The sequence below is a fragment of the Eurytemora carolleeae genome, unplaced genomic scaffold (genome assembly GCF_000591075.1).
Source record: "Eurytemora carolleeae unplaced genomic scaffold, Eaff_2.0 scaffold182, whole genome shotgun sequence".
Taxonomy (NCBI): domain Eukaryota; kingdom Metazoa; phylum Arthropoda; class Copepoda; order Calanoida; family Temoridae; genus Eurytemora; species Eurytemora carolleeae.
Window position 1 is genome coordinate 91,315 of NW_019396187.1, and position 22,229 is coordinate 113,543.

At 30.9% G+C, this 22,229-nt stretch overlaps 1 protein-coding gene across 3 annotated transcripts; it reads left to right on the plus strand.

Moving 5' to 3' along the window:
• LOC111697615 (BTB/POZ domain-containing protein KCTD12) lies at positions 1–17,896 on the plus strand. 3 transcript variants are annotated; one of them, XM_023467671.1, is made up of 15 exons: positions 1–31; positions 573–625; positions 1,810–1,867; positions 6,296–6,323; positions 6,535–6,607; positions 8,817–8,907; positions 9,299–9,363; positions 10,058–10,125; positions 10,405–10,468; positions 10,781–10,842; positions 15,244–15,306; positions 15,568–15,634; positions 16,440–16,504; positions 17,315–17,374; positions 17,556–17,896. In XM_023467671.1, the coding sequence occupies exons 1-15, from the start codon at positions 10–12 to the stop codon at positions 17,575–17,577; spliced, it is 861 nt and encodes a 286-aa protein (XP_023323439.1). In that variant the 5' UTR covers positions 1–9; the 3' UTR covers positions 17,578–17,896. The 3 variants fall into 3 exon arrangements, with proteins under 3 accessions (XP_023323439.1, XP_023323440.1, XP_023323441.1); XM_023467672.1 differs by having other exon boundaries at positions 17,559–17,896; XM_023467673.1 differs by having other exon boundaries at positions 10,411–10,468.
• The last annotated feature ends 4,333 nt before the right edge of the window (positions 17,897–22,229 follow it).

The window sequence follows — 22,229 nt, forward strand, 5'->3', positions numbered from 1 at the left end:
TTCAGAAAAATGGATGCATTGAAAATTTTAGGTCAGTTTAAATTCGTCAATTATGATATTTTCGCTTTCTAAGATTGATCATTATTTAGTTCTCAAAATGCAGTCTTAGAGCATGACCAAAATCACAAAATGCAATCTTAGAGCATGGTCAAAATCACAAAATGCAGTCTTAGAGCATGGCCAAAATCACAAAATGCAGTCTTAAGGCATGGCCAAAATCACAAAATGCAAATTTAAAGCATGGATAAAACCACAAAATGCAGTCTTACAGCATGGCCAAAATCACAAAATGCAGTCTTTAAACATGGCCAAAATCACAAAATTCTAACGAATTTTTGAAATCCTTATATTCAACAAACAAGCTTGCCTTTTCTAACTTTTGTATAAAGGGGAACTAGAGGAGCAACGATATCTTAATTGTTCTTTATCTTGAATGTTTTGGAATGATCTAATCAAAGAAGTAATGTTAGTTTTAATTTTTTTATTTAATATCATCGGTTATGTTACTGTTATGCAGAACAGTATGTGGACATAGACCATACATATGTACAGTTTAATGTACAACTATTTAGACCTAAATGTTGGAGGAGTACTGTACACAACATCAGTAGAAACTCTCCTTAAGGTAAATAAACAAAACAGAACTTGTTACAATCACTCTAAACCAAAATGTTGATAAAATTCTAGTCAGTAGTCAGGAATTTTTAGAACTGGATCCTTGCATTGGTCTTAACTTTTTCATCCTGTGAATATTCTATATTCCATGGTAACATAAGAATTCTAAACATGTCCAATTTTTGTCATTTGGTTTTTAATCTGGAATGAATTGTCCGTCAGAAGTTTTCAACTCCTCATAGGGACTGCAGTTCTTATTTTTAGGGAGCCTCCCAATATTGACGGGCATGCCCAATTTCTAACGGTAACCTTTAAATCCTGTTGTGATCAGTATTGTGGAGAATATTGTTTTTTTTTCTATCTTGAAAATTATTTGAATTTTGATAATTTTCCTTTTTTAGAATCAAGATATGTACGAGTCACTTTTGTAGAGAAGCCACAAATTAAAATAATCAATTCTCAAAATCAGAAACATGAGGCCGAATATAAAGAATTTGAGCCGCGGTTTAAATTTAAGCCGCGGCTTAATTATGGTTGGTTTCACTTAAAATTGTATGAAATGTTTCAAGATTTAAGCCGGCGCTCAATTTAAACCGGGTTTTGGCGGATTTAAGCCGTAATTTAAATTCTTTAAATTCGGCCTCAGGATTCATACTTAATTAGAGTAAGATTCTAAGGGTACAGTTATGTATCGGACATGCAGCGCTATCAATGTTTACAGTCCCCTTAAATCGGGAAAATTAGTTATCTCTGATAACGTCTATAGTCTATAGTCCAGTCTGAAATAAACCGTCACAGGTTAAGCTTTCTGCTCAAACTTAATATTTACCTTGAAATAATGAAAAATATTCAACATCTAAATATTTCTTTTTTATGATTTCTATGAAATGTATAATCGAGAGTCGAGACTATTTAAATCTATCTATCTATCTATCTATCTATCTATCTATCTATCTATCTATCTATCTATCTATCTACCTATCTATCTATCTATCTATCTATCTATCTATCTATCTATCTATCTATCTATCTATCTATCTATCTATCTATCTATCTGTCTGTCTGTCTGTCTGTCTGTCTATCTATCTATCTATCTATCTATATCTATATCTATCTATCTATCTATCTATCTATCTATCTATCTATATATCTATCTATCTATCTATCTATCTATCTATCTATCTATCTATCCAGGACCCTGACTCTATGCTGTATAAGATGTTTTCAAAAGATGTAAAAACTCTGACCCGAGGAAAGTCCAGAATTCCAACATTTCTGTTGAAAAGAAATAAAGTGAGATCAAATTCAATTAGAAAAAGAAAAGAAAAATATAAAAAAATCACTTTTTCTCTTTTATGCGTTACACATTCTTTCCTATCAGTTTTTATAAAACATTTGCTTTTGAAACTCGAGATTTTATATAATCAAAATATGTTTACTGTTTGTTTAAATCGAATCCTTAAAAATCTTTCAAGTTTCTTCATATTTCGTTTTCTTCTTCCTATCAACCTAATATTTCCAATAAAAAAATATTTATAATTTGTAAAAACAAGACAAGTATGCAGAGTTTTCTTTGAAAAAAGTGCTTTCCATCTGCAAGCACAATTTGTTATTATTTATATGTGGATAATCAAATAATTTCTGATTTTGGTCTTTAGAGTTTAATTTCCATGTAAATAGGTATGAATCTCAAAGTAAACAAAAAGTGGAAGCACATGGTTTGTTTACCTTCCACCCACAGAGTGCAGTACACAATTTGCGTACTTTTTAATTGGAAGTTCCTGATATCTTTCTTGGAGCCTACCAGTGCACATGTATATTCCTTGGAGCTTGCCAATACACATGATTCTTCCTTGGAGCTTACCAATACACATGATTCTTCCTTGGAGCATACCAATACACATGTATCTTCCTTGGAGCTTACCAATACACATGTATCTTTCTTGTTGCTTACCAATGCACATGTATCTTCCTTGGAGCATACCAATACACATGTATCTTCCTTGGAGCTTACCAATACACATGTATCTTCCTTGGAGCTCACCAATACACATGTATATTCCTTGGAGCTTACCAATACACATGATTCTTCCTTGGAGCATACCAATACACATGTATCTTCCTTGGAGCTCACCAATACACATGTATCTTCCTTGGAGCTTACCAATACACATGATTCTTCCTTGGAGCTTACCAATACACATGTATCTTCCTTGGAGCTCACCAATACAAATGTATCTTCCTTGGAGCTTACCAATACACATGTATCTTCCTTGGAGCATACCAATACACATGTATCTTCCTTGGAGCATACCAATACACATGTATCTTCCTTGTTGCTTACCAATACACATGTATCTTCCTTGGAGCTTACCAATGCACATGTATCTTCCTTGGAGCATATCAATACACATGTATCTTCCTTGGAGCTTACCAATACAATACACATGGAAATACCATTTTTAAATATTTTATACAAAAGAACTTGTATCTATTTGTCAGACATCTTTTATCTTTTATCTTTTAACTTTCAGTATTTTATAAAAGAAATAATAATTTCGAGACACATATATTCCAGCCGAATTTTCTTTCAAATTTGCCTTTCCCATTCATATTTCTTTTTCGAATGACGTAATCTTTTCGATCTTTCGAGTATCATTTTGTCAAATTCCAGAAAATGCGGCGCTTGATTTTAACAGTTAGGGCCGTAACCTAAATTGCCTAGTAAGCACCCAGGACTAGGGACGAATAAAATTTTTGAAGCCCTTAATATCGAGAGCAATTATTAATCTTATTTATTGACTCCAAAACTGAAACACTTCAACACTTCAACACTTCAACACTTCAACACTTCAACACCTCAACACTTCAACATTTTTTATTAATTTTTTACTATATCAGTCAAAAAATTTCTGCTATTACAAATATCAAAGTATGAAATTATCCATTTGAATGTTTCATATCGCTCTTGAATGTCCTTGATTTGTTGTGGTTGGGTGTCTAGGTATGAATATTTACAGAAGATGGCAAAAAACTGCAATATCAATTGTAAGGAGAAAAAAAATGGTCGCATTAATGTATCGTTACAACCCGATCATACGGGATTAGTACATGAATATTTAAAAATATGTTTGAACTGCTTAAACTGGTTTTAGGGCTTGGCCCGGATTTGACAAAATGATACTCTATCATCTTTTCTATCTTGAAATTTTTCGTTATCTATCAAACAAGTTCTTGTACGATTCCGTATCCAAACCTTCCCCTTTTTGTTCCCTCCTGATCCTGTTCATAATCATACAAGTCTTCTCCATAGAAGGGGATAATTCGTATTTGCCTCATTTTACCATATGAGGCTGTACGTACACTGTACACACAACTTTCACATCCTAGCTACTCGAATTTTTAAATTTTTCAAACTAGTTCCGCCGTTGTCATTGGTATCTCAAAACCGCCCAATAAATCTTCCAATCCTAATATAGGGTTACCCACAAAGGATGAGACTTCAGAGACGATTGTACGGAAATTATACTGTCTGTTTCCTTATATTCATGATTCCCTGAAACTGTTAACTTATTTCTTTCTTTGCCAAATCATATAATAAGCTATTAAAAGGCTATAATCAAAGTAGAAAACTTAATTTAACCTTGGGATGGTCATATTTTAAGAGTTTTATGTCGTCTTGACAGTCTCATCCTTTGTTGGTAACCCTGTAGCTGTAAAATGAAAAGGTTGACCCGAGATTTTTGACCCCCTTAGATGACAGTGAACTGCAATTTACCTTAATTATGAAAGAGACTGTAAAGGAAAAATGAAAGGGGGTATAGGCTGAAAGCTTATAACTTTAGCTCTTGATCGCGACCCATGAAAGTTTTATCTTTTGTTCCTGTCTCGAGAAATTGATATAAAACTGTGTTAAAATTATACGAAAATTCATATATGTAAAATTTTGAAAATCTGAAACTTAAATCACGTGACCAGAACTATCACCAATGGCAGAGCAGTATACTGGTCACGTGTCTCCGCCAGTATCACGTGACCACTTTACTGCTTTGTTATTGGTGGAATTTCTGGTCAAGTAATACGGACTTATAAATAATATTATGAATTAAATCTATTAAAAATAGAAATAACAAATATAAAATTAGAATTGGAGTAAACGAAGTTACAATTAGCTTTCTCTGGGATATCATCGTTTTCAGATTGGTTGCTTACTTGCTGAATTTGATCTATCTAAACCCACTACTTTTATACAAAATTGTAAATATATATTAATTTTCGTATAAATTTGACAAAGTTGTATATCAATTTCTCGAGATAGGAACATCAGATATAACTTTCATGGGTCGCGATCGAGAGCTAAAGTGATTAGCTTTCAGCCTATACCCCCTTTCATTTTTCCTTTACAGTCCCTTTAAGCTGAAAGATAAGCTTTTTTTCCGCGAAGAGTGAATGCATCTCTTTAATCTACGAAACGGGTTGTCAGGCTTATGTAATACATACTCAAACACTCTGCTTTATTATAAAGATTAATTTGTGTAATGTTTGCCACTCCTCCAGTAGATTAATTTGTATTCTGCAGTGCAAACATTTATTAATTAATTTAGCAGTTTTTTATGAGTTGTAATATTAATAGGACTATCAAACAAGCTTTTATAATTTTATGAGTTGTAATATTTATAGGACTATCAAACAAGCTTTTATAATTTTATGAGTTGTAATATTTATAGGACTATCAAACAAGCTTTTATAATTTTAGAAGTTTTCAAGAATTTCTTTTCAATAATTATGGCAAGGTAATTACGGTGTTCTTAGAAAATATATTCTGGTACATGTTATGTTAGGACAATGTTTATTTAGTAACAATAATGCAAGATATATAATATAAGTTTCTATAAGCATATCATTTTTCAGAAATCTATACAGCCCAAAAAACATTTTAAAAGCTCAAACTTAAAGATTATTTATTTTTGAGTCAGAATTTTTTGGATTAATCTGATCTTTCATGATTCTTACTTATATTGATAAAATAAAATAAAAAGTTCGTTAATAATGTTTAAACTTTTAGATTTCAAAAGATAAAAAATTTTCACAAATTTTAAATGATTTAAAAAAATCATTTTAACGTTTTATATATTAGTCTCTTTAAATATGTTTATATTTGAAAAAAATGGATCATCCGCCCAAACTCAAATACAAATTTTTGAAAGATCTCATTTAAGAAATTGAGTTTTTGCCACACACTCTGATTTTCTAATATTATATCTTTGGAACCCAATGTCGTAGAACTTAGATATGTCGAATTATTTATTCCGGAAAGAAAAAGGGAGTAATAAATCTAAGTTAGTGGCAATGACTCAATTTCCCTGACCCCATATTGATCAATCACAAAAATATGAAGATACCTGAATAAGTGCATATACTTGAGATGAAAAGTGAAAATTTAAGATTAAGAAATTATTCACAGAATCAGGTCTTTGAATCTAGATTAAATTCCGAATTTAAAGAATTTGAGCTGCGTCTCAAAAATTTAATACGCGGCTCAGTCCAATTAATCCCCCCTTCTCTCTGACTGCAAAAAGTTTTGAACTTTTAAACTTTCATCTTCAGGTGTATTCGCTACCATCACTTCCCCTCCTATCCCAAAAAAAAACTATAAAGAAAAACTGGACTATTTGTTCAGACAGTAAAGGGCGCATCTTTCTTGACAGGTTACCTTTTATAATTCAATTTATAATTATCTTAATATTAATAAAAGAAAAGCATCAATATGGAAATATTGAAATAGAGAACAAACACGTATAATGCAAAATAGAGAACAAACACATATAATGCAAAATAGAGAACACACACGTATAATTCAAAATAGAGAACAAACACATATAATTCAAAATAGAGCAGTTAAAAAAGAATATTTTGTAGGGATGGGCAACTGTTCCGGTATATACTGGATTATTTGAGAAATGGTAGATTAAGCCTACCTGCTAATTTTCAGGTAAAAAATCCCAAAAATCGTCTTATCATCGTAAAAATTATTTCTCGAATTGAAATGATACTTGCAAAATCAAATTTGAAACCTGAAATTGAAGCTGTCCTTCTCAAACTAGCATTTCCAATTTCTGTATTCTTTTCAGGACGGGAGGGGGGGGGGGCACGGTTTACTGGGTTTAAAAAGGTCCATCTCAAAATTCAACCATGATGAGCAGTTGCAATTCAAATATTTTGTAGTGTTTTTAAGCATAACTTTATATTCTCTATATAAAAAACTGGTAGCCTCAGGATATTCTTTTATAAAAAATCTCAGAAACACTCTAGTCCAGGAAGAAGGGTTAAGCCTTAAATTCTTTACTTTAACTTCTCGGCGGAATTCTTGGTTTAAAAAGGTCCCCCTGGAGTTGATCCTGTGTACGCCATGCTTCCTTCTATTGTATTGTTAGTCCTATTGTATTGTTAGTCTACTTGTGAAGTATGCTTGTATAAGATCTAGCTTCTGCTCAGAGCATGAATATAATATGAGAGTAGAGATGGAAACAATATCTATATATATATATTTATAGATGTATGCATGTATCTACAGGGTGTCCAAAACTTTTTTGAACACATCCGTACAAAAATCCGTACATTTTCAGAAGAAATCCGTACAATCCGTACAATTTTCGAAAAACAATCCGTACAATCCGTACAATTTTTTTTTTAAAAATCCGTACAATCCGTACATTTTTTAAAACTAATCCGTACATTTTTTTAAAAATCCGTACATTTTTTTAAAATATCTGTACAATCAGTACAATTTTCGAAAAAAATCCCATTTTTGAAAAAAAACATTAAAATTCAATTTTTCATTCATTGTCCTTTGTGTTTAGTTCATGTAAGAGGGTTTAAACTTCTTCAGCTAGAATCAATCGGTAAAACTGTACAAACTAAATACTGGGTACATGATACTAGGTGCATGATACTGGATACTGGATTCATGATACAGGGTACATGATACAGGATACAGGATACTGGGTACAGGATACTGGGTACAGGATACTGGGTACAGGATACTGGGTACAGGATACTGGGTACAGGATACTGGAACATCTTGAATAAGCAATCAAATAAGTACTTATGGAACATATTCTCAAATAAACACTTCTTGGACATATCTCGAAAATTATGAATGAATTTTCATTGTCAATTGAAACATTAATCAATCTAATATTATTTAGAATGCAGAAAATAAGTTAAACTAACTTCATTTTGACGAGAATTTTTTTTTATTTTCATGAAAAATTTGCTGAAATGAGTGAAAATTTTAAAAAAACGGTGTATTTTCCAGGATAAAAATCCGTACAATCCGTACAATCCGTACAATTTTAGGGTTAAAAAAAAATCAATCCGTACAATCCGTACATTTTGGCCACCCTGTATCTATATATAGGAAATAATAGGATTTAGTTTACACGAAACAATCCATGATTAACTTTATACGACAGGATACAAATGAACATACAAACATGCTTTTACAAATTGCATTTCAGAAATAATCTTTTTCCGTTCTTTTATAAAAGATTTAAATACGTACTAAACAAAATAAATTTTTGCCACAAGCTATGATTTTTTAATCCCCTATATCTCTGCACCTTGAACCGTAGAACTTTGATATTTCAAACTATGAATTCTGTAAGATCAAATATTTTCAGTTTGAAATATCAAAGGTTTACACCATCAGGTTGCAAAGATAAAGGGATAAAAACATAGAGTTTTTGGCAAAAACTTAATTCCGTTATTAATAATTCTTTGGACAAAGTGATTAATTATTTCTAATCAAAAATATTTCTAACCTTGCTATGTCTAGAAGGAAGGAGAAGGAAGGAAAAGGAAGGAAAAGGAAGGAGAAGGAAGGAGAAGGAAGTAGAAGGAAGGAAAAGGAAGAAGAAGGAAGGAGAAGGAAGGAGAAGGAAGGAGAAGGAAGGAGAAGGAAGGAGAAGGAAGGAGAAGGAAGGAGAAGAACGAAGATAGAAAGAGAACATTTTAAGTTTTGAAGTTGAAGTTTAAAATTTTTTTTTGAAACATCTATTAGGCTTGTCTGAAGATTGCCGGGTTGTTCGCATGTTTGTCTCAAATATACATAAAAATGGCAGATCCCAGCAAAGTTTACAAATGGACCTAAAAATCTAAAAAATTTGTGGGTTTTTAAATTTAAAATTATTATTGATAAGGAGTGTGGGAGTTTAAGGACTGAAGCAGAATATTTCTCTATCCAAGGTTTGGTTTATCATCTCTCTGATTTAGCACTAGGACTTGGATCAGGTAACATCGGTCTCATGCTTTCAAAACTTTCCAAAAAATTAGATTTTTTGATTTATTTTGATCATAAGCAAAATTTAAATTATTCACAATTTCAACTGAAATATTTTTCCTATCGACATAAAATGCTCAAAAACAAATTGAATAAAAGTTAAAATGTAAAAAATTAAAAATGTAAAAATGTTTGAGTTCGAATGCATAAACTGCGGAAAAAACCTTGGGTTTCAATTTAAAAGTTAAATGATAAATGATGATGATATATATTCAGTTGTGTAGATCTATAATGTACATCAACATGGCGTCCTAATAAACAATAATAATTTAATCATTCAAAACATTAATTGAATCCTATTTCTGAAATATTGAAAGAAAAGTTCTATATGATTGTTTTCAGGATTACTGACTCCCAGGAAGAAACGTCCTTCTGCTACTGATATGTCAGGAACTAGTGGGGGTCAGGTCAGTATCTATATTCTCATTTCTCAATATATATAATTTACTTATTTCTCTTCCCATATCCTCTCCCTCCCTTTTCTCTATATTAACCTAAACCTCCGATCTTTTACTCTATTACCCACCCCTCAGAATAAATATTCTGAGACCCACCCCTTAGAATATTTATTCTGAGACCTTCCCCTCAGAATATATATTCTGAGACCCACCCCTCAGAATATATATTCTGAGACCCACCCCTTAGAATATATATTCTGAGACCTTCCCCTCAGAATATAACTTATCCTCCTCTATAGTCTCTCTTATCCTCCTCTATAGTCTCCCTTATCCTCCTCTATAGTCTCTCTTATCCTCTTCTGTATTCTCATGTCCACTTCTATTAGTTCGGAGTTTAAGTAGAATTAATGATAATACTACCTTCTAGGTATTCTCATACATATATTACTATCCCATACTCAGGAAAAAAAAAATCTTATATCTACAAGTTTTTATATGTCATTGCAGCGTATATAAAAATGCTAAACTATGTATTACTAGGAAAAATTATTTCATTCTTCTTTATTCTATTTCTAAAAGAATAAAATGGTTTCAGAATCCATAACCTATAGTTCTTTTAATAAATATATAAATCAAACAAATAAATTAAAATTTAGGATTAAAAATTAAAATTTAGGATATTAAAGAAAGATAATTTTTTCAGGGATATATTGTGGTTGGATACAGAGGTACATTTGCCTTCGGTCGGGATATGTCAGATATCAAATTCAGGAATAGTTCCATCAATCAAGTTTATATTTATCAACAACTGATCCAATTTCAGAATTTTTAAAACTTCAAACAATTGAATAAAAAGCGAGAATCCGACTAAAATTCACTAAACATACAGCTTTCGCACACTTCTACTTTAAGATAATTTTAATTTGCAATCATTGTTTTGGTGTTGAAAGTATAAATTTTCTGATGTATGTGATTTTTTTTTGTGCAAAAAATTTAGATTTCTTTAAGAACCCATTTCTAATATTTGCTGATTGACCGCGTGTTTCTGAGGTTTAGGAAGTTGACCAGAATCCTAGTTCATGGCAAGGTTACTCTCTGCAGGGAGGTTTTCAAGGTTTGTTCTTCAGCATTAAAATAACAATAAATATATCAATTATAATACTAATGATAATAATGAAAATATCGAAAATAAAAATAAAAATAATAATTATTGTAATGAAAAGAGTAATACTATTAATGATATTAATAATAAGAGAAAGGGGCTTGTTAACAATCTTTGATTTTGTTAACAACGTAAAAAGTTTCTCACTTCTCAGCTGCAGTGTTAAATGTAAACAACCAATTGGTAATGATAACAATGATAATAATAGTAAAACATTACATTTTTTCACGTTGGATAAATATTAAAGGAAATGAAAAATACTAGGACACCCTGAATGATAGCAGAGACCCTGACAGAGGAATGAACAACGATAGATATACATCCAGGTATGTACTGTATTGTACGGCACTAGTGTACTGTAATGTAATGTACTTTAAGCCTATGCATTGTACTGTACTTTACGTCTATGCATTGTATTGTGCTGCATTGTACTATATTATGCATTAATTTATTGTGCTGCGTTGTACTATATTATACATTACTTTACTGTGCTGCGTTGTACTATATTATACATTACTTTACTGTACTGCGTTGTAATATATTTTACATTGATTTACTGTGCTGCATTGTACTATATTATGCTTTACTTTCCTGTACTGTATTAAACTGGACTTTACAGTACTCTCTACTAATTGGATTTTTCTGTACTGTATTGCCTTGAACTGTACTGTTCTGCACTTTACTGTTCTATACTTTTCTGTACTGCATGTTCAATACTGTACTGTTCTTTAATTTCTATAATATTCAATGCTGCACTTTTCTGTACTTAACTGTACTGTCCTATGCTGCACTGCAACATAAATGCAGTGGTACGGCACGGGACGACAAAAGACTCTAAATTAAAAATTTTGAAAGTAATAAGATTAACTTTTTCAAATTAGTAAAAAGAAAGATAAAGATAAATAAATTTATAAAACAGGGATGAAACCATAATGAATCATTTTAGAATAAGAAAAGCAAAGCATGTTGATTAATAGCGTATGTTCAGTCAAATAAACAAATGTCTAGATGATGATGTATAATATAAATGCATATTTTACACGCTACATCTATCATAATGTTTTATCATCTTCACAAGAATCATAAACATAAGACAAGAATCATAAATACAAGACAAGAATCATAAACACAAGACAAGAATCATAAACACAAGACAAGAATCATAAATACAAGACAAGAATCATAAACACAAGACAAGAATTATAAATACAAGACAAGAATCATAAAAAACAAGACAAGAATCATAAACACAAGACAAGAATCATAAACACAAGACAAGAATCATAAACACATGACAAGAATCATAAACACAAGACAAGAATCAGACACACAAGACAAGAATCAGACACACAAGACAAGAATCAGACACACAAGACAAGAATCAGACACACAAGACAAGAATCAGACACACACCAGACAAGAATCAGACACACAAGCCAAGAATCAGACACATAAGACAAGAATCAGACACACAAGACAAGAATCAGACACACAAGACAAGAATCAGACACACAAGACAAGAATCAGACACACACCAGACAAGAATCAGACACACAAGCCAAGAATCAGACACACAAGACAAGAATCAGACACACAAGACAAGAATCAGACACACAAGACAAGTATCAGACACACAAGGCAGGAATCAGATACACAAGACAAGAATCAGACACACAAGACAAGAATCAGACACACAAGACAAGAATCAGACACACAAGACAAGAAATAGACACACAAGACAAGAATTCGTGTATTGTTAATATTTCATAATATTTGATTTTTTAAAAATAATTTTCGCTGGCGCTGGATTTTCGAACATTCCTGGAAAATATGAAAATGTCGTCTTCATTATCAAAAATCCTCGAGACAAGAATAAATGATTTCAAAAGTAACTCTGAGATCATGAAAAATACAAAATTTAATGAAATATCAACTATTTACGAATTCATCGAAAAATAATCGATGACTATTGTTTGTAATATCTAAATGATTTGTTTGGAATTAAATTGATTTGTTTACTATCCGAGTTGAATGTTGCATCTTTCTGAATTTGTATGGACACTACGTTCTTCGGTATTAGTCGTTTTTAACAATTTTCTCCATGTAGACGCAACAGATAGAAGTAAGATTAGTAGCGATCAAAAGCACTTTTTATCGCATTAAGCCTACACCCCCTCTCATTTTTCGCGAACACTCCCTTTAAGATAATTCTCCTTTGTCACCCAGTTATGTACTTAAAAAGCAGTTTTTAAGTGATTAGTAAAGTATTTAATTAAAAAATTGAATTATAAATCTCCAGCGATACCATTTCTAACCAATATTTTTTAATTGTACTGCTTGCTGCACCTCTGCCGGAAATTTAATAGAATATCGTTGAATGAAACTCACGAATTTCCTTTTGTGAGAGTTATTGTGTTTATTTAAGAAATTAAAAAACAAAATAGAATATTAAGAAGAAACCAAATATAATTATATTTCGTAACAACAATATTGGTTGTTACAAAACCAAAATATTAGTAGTTACATAACAAAAATATTAGTAGTTTCATAACAAATATATTGGTAGTTACATAACAAATATATTGGTACTTACAAAACAAAAATATTGGTAGTTACAAAACAAAAATATTAGTAGTTACAAAACAAAAGTATTGGAAGTTACAAAACAAAAATATTGGTTGTTACATAACAAAAATATTGGTAGTTACAAAACAAAAATATTAGTAGTTACAAAACAAAATAATTGGTTCTTACTAAACAAAAAATATTGGTTGCTATAAAAAAATATATTGGTAGTTACAAAACAAAAATATTGGTAGTTACAAAACAAAAATATTGGTAGTTACAAAACAAAAATATTAGTAGTTACAAAACAAAATAATTGGTTCTTACTAAACAAAAAATATTGGTTGCTATAAAAAAATATATTGGTAGTTACAAAACAAAAATATTGGTAGTTACAAAACTGCTAATCTTTTTTCATAAAACCGGGTTTCCAATAATGGGTCCTATATATCATCCAACGACTGTAATTTCATTAGCATACGGCAATTAGTATGTGTTTTAACATTACTATTAAAGTCTAAATTTATAAATTAATCATAGTTCAACATATACCCCTTCATTATTCGTAAACAGGCCTTGTATGAAATATTATAATTTGAATCTCTGTCCCCATTCTGACATTTACATAAAAATATAGTAAAGGAAATGGCAAACGTAATTTGATGTAATCTCGGCCGGATTTAAAACCAATTGAGAGATTTACATCGGAAACATTCATACACACATTTCATTCGTTTCAAGGTCAAAGACTCCATGTATTTATATATTTATAAAGTTTTTAAGAATCTGAAAATTAAAGACAATTATACAATTATACCTCAGATCAAGTAAATTACTCACTTCATATCAAATCTAAGACATTTTTCCATATATTTTCTTATTTCGCTACACGGTGCCACCTGCAGACTTTTCAAATATAAATATTTGATTGGGAAATGTTTGTTATGAAAGAATTGCTGATGGATTTTGCATTATTAATAAGATGCATTAAATTTCTTCAGAAATATTTGAAAACAGAGTTTAAACGTAACTAGAAGGGACCCTATATGTAAAATGGGGAATGTCCGATTCACATCAATATCAGCAAATATTTTGTTTGTTTTGAAAACTGATTACTTTCATTTATAATAATTGACTTGTACATTTCTTCTTAAAAGCAAAAGAGAAGTTAGCAGAATTAAACACTTTTAAGCAAGGAAAATGACGACAAATTCCACATTATTCATCAGATTAAGGTTTCAAGGGTACTGTTTGGAATCAGCCATGTCTCTCTATTTTTAAACGTTTACCTAAAATAACGACAAGTAGCCCCTTAATTCCCGTGGGTGAGTTAGATGGTTAAAATTTGATTTCTGTAGGTTGGAGTGTTAAACATGAAATGTGAATTTTAAATTCTTTTTTATTATTTTGTAAATTTAGTTATTGTATATATAGTGATATAATTAAAATAACTAACAAAATCTAACTACTCTCTATAAAGCATGAAACATATTGTTTATGAATCAAATGTTGGAAGAAGATTGTTCCGTTTTCACTGATATCCTCTCTTTATATACAGGGTGTCCCAAAAAACATGGGAATTCAGTGACGAATTCGATATCGTCTTTGTTATGAATCAGCATTGTAATACCTAATTTCAAAAGCCATAGTATTATTATGTCTGCTAGAGTTTATTTTATGAAAAGGGTAAAAGACTGTAAAGATGTGTCTAAAATGTCTCCGCAAGATGAACAGTGAAGACGGACAAGTTTACTCTGTTTGTATACTGCAATTTTCTTGTTTTACTAAGTACAACTGTATGCAGTCAAAACACAAACAAACAAAATTTAAACATAGCAGACGAAACCCTTACAGATTACAGCTTTCTCAGTAGGTATCACTATACTAAATCAAAGAATTATCTAAAAAGACGATATCGAATTCGTCACTGAATTCCCATGTTTATTGGGATACCCTGTATATATACTATCTGTCCAGATTTATTTAAATTTTTAAAAGTCGTCTTAAAAGTTTTTCATGTCTTCATTTTTTTTGATACAAGGACCAACAATGATTCATAGGTCGTCTTTTAATTCCCAAGTTTATTGTGACAAATCAAGGTTTTTCAACTTGAAATTTTTTAAATTATTATTTTTTATTATTTTTTTATTTGTATATTTTAGATATTACTTGAAGCACACAGTTCTTGAGCATGCCTTTGACCAACTCTGTGAAGCAGGATTCAGGTTTGAAAATATAGAATTTTTAAATCTTATTTTTGTCTTCGAAAAAATCTTGTAAAGTCTTTGATTTATTTAATGTTTGTAAATGAAAATGAAAATTTGTTATGCGCACAGTTTTAAATTCAATAATAAATACAATATGATGGTTTGCAATTGAGGTACAGTGTACATGTATATTCTAGGATGGTTGGTAGTTGTGGTACAGTGTACATGTATATTCTAGGATGGTTTGTAGTTGTAGTACAGTGTACATGTATATTCTAGGATGGTTGGTAGTTGTGGTACAGGAACTTCAGCTCCTACAGCAATACAAGATCTTAAGCCTGGTCAGGTATAAATTACAACACCTTTTAAATTTAGTGATGAGTAGGCTTTTAGGGCTCTTCGCGCCCATCTTTTATTTAAATTGTGAATGTGTTCTTTTTGTTTACATATCATCAAAACAAAGAAGAAAAAAATTTTGCGGATTTTTAAAAAAAATTCGCGGATTTTCAAGAATTTAAATTCTTATACAAAATTAAAAACCTTTAAAACACATTTTTTTTATTTTTATCATTCATTAACCATCCCTGTGGTCACGTGATGTCCCACAAAAAATTTGGGCCCGATCGGTTCAGCCGTTTTGACGTTTATTGGACACAAACAAACAAATAGACACCCAGACAGACAAGCCAAATTTTTATTGTTAGTCGTTCTTTGAGACTAACTTTTGAAATCAGGTATTACAATGCTAATTTATAAAAAAGACGATATCGAATTCGTCACTGAATTCCCATGTTTATTGGGACACCCTGTACTATGATAACTAATTTTACGAATGAATACGCATAAAAGAAAATGAATTTAAATTCCCGATTGTCTTTATAGTTTCATCTTTATTGGTGAACTCTGTACACGTATACTAACAACAAAGTGGTTTTTTAAGGGCACTTTCGACTTATCTTCAAGTGACCCTCAGTTTTAAGAGTTGAAAGCCTGATTTACAACTGTACCATTGTACTTTAAGTAGAACTTTAAATCTTACCTTAACTATGAGAAATCCACTTTTAAAAGATGTCTTAATTGAAAATAAAGATTTGCATACATTTTTTGTGAAAAATATTTGTGGGGCACTGATGTGTATCATGTTATTCTAGGTTTCAATAGAAGACCAGTGGAATCATTACAACGAGTTCGTTTTTGTCCGAGATGATCCAAACAGGTTGGATACAAGGTTGGAGGGATAGGGTAGATACTGGATACAAGGTTGGAGGGTTAGGGTAGATACTGGATACAAGGTTGGAGGGATAGGGTATATACTGGATACAAGATTGGAGGGATAGGGTAGATACTGAATACAAGGTTGGAGGGATAAGGGTAGATACTGGATACAAGGTTGGAGGGATAGGGTAGATACTGGATACAAGGTTGGAGGGATAGGGTAGATGCTGGATACAAGGTTGGAGGGATAAGGTAGATACTGGATACAAGGTTGGAGGGATAGGGTAGATACAGGATACAAGGTTGGAGGGATAGGGTATATACTGGATACAAGGTTGGAGGGATAGGGTAGATACTGGCTATAAGGTTGGAGGGATAGGGTAGATACTGGATACAAGGTTGGAGGGATTGGGTAGATATGGATACAAGGTTGGAGGGATTGGATAGATACAGGATACAAGGTTGGAGAGATAGGATATTTTATTGTTTTCATGGTGTCGAAATGGTTTGGATCGAATAAATTAACAAAAATGAACTGAATTTTAAATCCTTTTTGAGCTATTTGACGTTGTTTAAGAAAAAGAATTTAATAAAACTTTTATAAAGCGCTTAAAGAGGAGTTGAAAGATTTAGAGTGACATTTACGTCTGTTAAAGAACAATCACAAATCCTTAATAAAAGTCTAATTCGTTTATAATTAGTCAAAACACTCGTTATGCCAGTCTAGAAATAACACATGTGGTGGCCTTTGAATATATTAAAAGAAAGAATTTAAAAAAAACTAAAAATATTAAAAAACTTGTGTGTTTAGTTGTACATGCAACAGTACCCTGCTCTTCACTTCTAACGGCCACAGCCCTGTATCTGAGAGGAATGGATAAATCAATTTTAGTCAAATATTTTTCTCTTTTTATTATTGCCAACATTAACAATCCTGAATATGCCAAAACAAAAGTTTTATTTAAAAAATTCTTAATTAAAGAAAAAGTTTTCATTTTGTATCGTTACTTTGTAACAATAAAATTTATTTTGATTTATTCTGCGATTTATAGTAGGAGGGGGAGTTACTTCTAGACAACCTCTCACCACTAGGGTTCAAAGAGTACATAGCGGTTCAAGAACTCATATTGAGGCAGCAACTTTAGACATCTTGGAATAATATAAACCGAGTTTTCCTGTTGCATTTCTGCATTCATTTCAATTCGGAAAATTCAAATTATTACAATCTATATAATATTACATAATAAGTTTGCTAAACCGAACGGATCCAAGTTATTAAAGGACCTGCTATGACCTATACGAGGGTTTACGGCAGTTTGCCTCCAAATATAGTTTTATTTCATATTTTTGTTTGAAATCATCCAAAAGAAAAGAATAAAATCTAAAATTGTAACGCGGAAAATGATTGAAGTTGAAGTAAACATAAAATTTTTAAACAATGAAGAAAGAAATATGTTAAAGTTATTTAAAGCAAACATAAACTATTTTGATATCTTTGAGAACTTACTTCTTTAAAAAATTCATATTTAAAGCTTTTCTATTTCTCTTGATCTTATCCTTTCTTATTATATTAAGAGTTAAAAGTGAACTGATGTAGTAAATAACTGGGTGTTAGGTACTTTCTCAAAGGCATTTTTCCAAGGGCGACTTCCCAAGTGATTATTACTTTTGAAATTTCGCAAGCGGCAACTTCCCAAAGGTTAGGTTAGGCCCTCTGAGGCGCCGCAGGTTGCAATGGGAGTCGAACGCTGCGGCTAGGATGGGCTAGGGGGCCGAGCACCGCGGCTAAAACAGGCTGGGGGCCAAGCACTGCGACTAGGACAGACTTGGGAAGTTGCCGCTTGGGAAATTCCACATTTGGGAAGTTGCCACTTGGGAAAATACCCTTGGGAAGTTGACACTTGGGAAAAATTCTTTGGGAAAGTTCCTAACATCAATAAATGTGTGATTGAAGAATATTTGTACTTCTGGAAGAAACCCAGAATTGTGAAAACTACGTCTTTTCTTTTTTAATTTTCTCCTTGATGGATATCTCATGTTTACAATGTACAGTGTACAGTACACTAATAAGGCATTTAGCACTACTCAGCGAAAAGAAAAAAGAAAAAGATAAAAGACAACTGATGACAAATCTGCGTCTTAATCCTTAGAGTTTATATTAAATAGAGCAAGTCTCAAAAACAAAAAATGACATTTCGTCTTTTTATCACGCAGCATATTTCCGCTAGGCTGTGTTAGTATTTACCTTCGGTGTAAAACAATAGTATAGTTGTGTGCCAGAAAATTGAGTTTTTGAATAATTTTGGAAATATCCATCTAGGACACACAGTAATTGTTTGTTTTATGTTTTGATTTCTCAACTTATTCTTAGTTGTAGTACTCTAGTAGTAGTACTCTAGTAGCAGTACTAGAGTAGCAGTACTCTAGTAATAGTACTAGAGTAGTAGTACTCTAGTAGTAGCACTCTAGTAGCAGTACTCTTGTAGTAGTACTCTAGTAGTAGCACTCTAGTAGCAGTACTAGAGTAGTAGTACTTTAGTAGTAGTACTCTAGTATAGCAGTACTAGAGTAGTAAGTAGTACTGTAGTAGTATTACTCTAGTAGTAGCACTCTAGTAGCAGTACTAGAGTAGTAAGTAGTACTCTAGTAGTAGTACTCTAGTAGTAGCACTCTAGTAGCAGAACTAGAGTAGTAGTACTCTAGTAATAGTACTCTCGGTCCATTGTCTTCTGTTAAACTGACAATATAAAGCTAAATATAAAAGATATTAAGCTAAACATTAGGCCACATATAAACCAAAACCTTAAAAGCTATTTTTTAAGATAAAACAAAACGGATGCAAATATATAAATTCCAAATATGAGGTTATTGATATCGATAAAGTTGAATATAAAGCTAAAATACAGCAAAATTTCTTCAAATTTATGAGTAATTTTTCTCCCCTGTCCACCATTTACATTATTCATCTGTATTCTTTAACATTTGTCCAGTTATGTCCTCTAAATACATTTGCATGGAATACAAATTTGAATGGATTTTATAAATAAATCTTGTTTCACAAGAGGATTTTCTAAATTCCATTTTTAGAATGTTGTTCAAAGTTTAAGAAAACTATTTCTAACTGTAAAGGGGGCTTTCACAACTTTTCACATTTAGGGAAACTCTTGTGAGCAAAGTGAATGAATTCAGTGATATTCTTGAATTCTCTCCATAATGTGGGGAGGGAAGGTAGATCGATATTTTCAATAAGAAATTAAAAATAATGCTGATTTGGAAAAGAGTTAAAAAAAGCAAGTAAAGTATAGTTAGATTAATACGCTAAAGGAAATGGAATATTGTGGAAACAAATAAACAGAACTCCCACCCAAACTCTAACTTTCTAATTCCTATATTTTTGAACCTACTGATGTAAACCTTTGATATTTCAAAACACAATAAATTATTCTTTCAGGGTTCATAGTATAAAATGTTTAAAGGGAGTGACCGGCAATGTATGGTAGTTGAACTAAGAATTTAGTATTTTGAAGAAATTTTTTAGAAATCATCGAGAATTATATGAGACGTTTTTACGGTGCATATTTTTTTCAGCAAGAGCGCAAATTCAATCTTTAAAATCCTCATAGATTGTTTATTTTTGAGAGAAGATTTCGAGAATCGGTTTTCAAAAAATTATTCAATAACGATGATTTTACAGTAAACTAAATGGTTGTTTAGGAACAGGCGGAGAAAACAAAAATTAACTATTATCATCGAAATTAAGTAATCTTATTCAGTTATTGGTTTCTGTAATGTCTCATTGTTCACAAACATTTTCTGTAGATTTCCTGGAATTTTTATTGAAAATACGATACTTGAAGAATTTGAAGAAATCTGCGAACAAACTCATCAAGAATAAGAAATTCAAAATAATGATGAAAAAGAAGTAATTGATTCTAACATTATTTTACTGAGAAAATTTCAATTGAGAAACATGTTCCTAAACACCTAATTATCTTACTGTAGAATTTTTTTTACATTTAATAATCAAACAAAATCGACTCCCAAAACGTAACTACCCAAATGGATGATTTTGAACGTCGACTTTGTGCTCAAACTCATTAATTATACATCATTAAAACGTTTCATGTGTCTCAAATAAAACCTAAAAAGTTTCTCCACAATTTTATATTCTCATTTCAACTACCATATAATGCCGGTCAGTTCCTTTATGGGTTAAGGTTGCAAAGATACAATGATTAGAAAATTAGAATTTGTGTTTTAATTCATTTCCATGACTTTCTCTGTCTTCGCAATAATATGATTCTGAAAAACACAAGGTTATGTGTCAAACAAGAGAAACCCTTTTTTTGTTTACAATCGAAGTAGATAAACTGCATTTTCTGTAAAAAAAGTTTACGATTCACTTTTTTTGTAGAAGATTCTTCTGTATATTCAACTGCATTACACTTTTTTTGTAAAAAAATATGGTTGGAAAGGGCTCTTCTGTTTTTATCTATTTTTTCTTCAGTTTTTGATAAATCTGATGTATTTGAATAAATGTAAATGTAAAAAGTAAAGTAAATAATCTAAGAAAATCAAATGATTGTGATGGTATCGTATATATGATATATAGTATCCTATTTCCCCAGAAATATTATAGGAAATAAACAGAAAAATACAGCTTTTTATTTTTATATTATCAATTTTTAAAAAAGAAATTTTCTTCAAAGAAATTTTCTTAATGTTACATTTACATTTGAGTTTATGAATCCGAGGTTAAAAGCATCAAGTAGAAATTTAAATCATATTTATTTTTTATTTATCTATTGAGAGAAGATTTTTGAAATACTTACTTTACAGATTTTGATACGATTTTTAACATGGCATAGGTTGTTCTTTCGCAAGTGCAAAACATTTTCATTGGGAAGAGAATCTTTTAAAATTATCATTGGTAACCTTTCAATTGAAATGGCTTTAGAGTCCAATCAAATAAATTACCATTTGAACTCTTGATACATTATCTTGCATTACATTCATTGAAAACTATTGTATTTTATATCATAGAAACCATGTAAAATCAAATATCAATGAAGAACTATCAAATCTAATATCATCGGAGAACTATCAAATTTAATATCATTGGAGAACTATCAAATCTAACATCATTGGAGAACTATCAAATCTAATATCATTGGAGAACAATCAAATCTAATATCATTGGAGAACTATTAAATCTAATTTCATTGCAAATCTAATATTATTGGAGAACCATCAAATCTAATTTCATTGCAGAACTATCAAATCTAACATCAATGGAGAACTATCAAATCTAATTTCATTGCAGAACTATCAAATCTAATATCATTGGAGAGCTATCAAATCTAATATCATTGGAGAACTATCAAATCTAATATCATTGGAGAACTATCAAATCTAATATCATTGGAGAACTATCAAATTTGATTTCATTGCAAATCTAATATTATTGGAGAACTATCAAATCTAATATCATTGGAGAACCATCAAATCTAATATCATTGGAGAACTATCAAATCAAATATCATTGGAGAACTATCAAATCTAATATCATTGGAGAACTATCAAATCTAATATCATTGGAAAACTATCAAATTTAGTATCATTGGAAAACTATCAAATCTAATAAAATTGGAGAACTATCAAATCTAGTATCATTGGAGAACTATCAAATCTAGTATCATTGGAAAACTATCAAATCTAATATCATT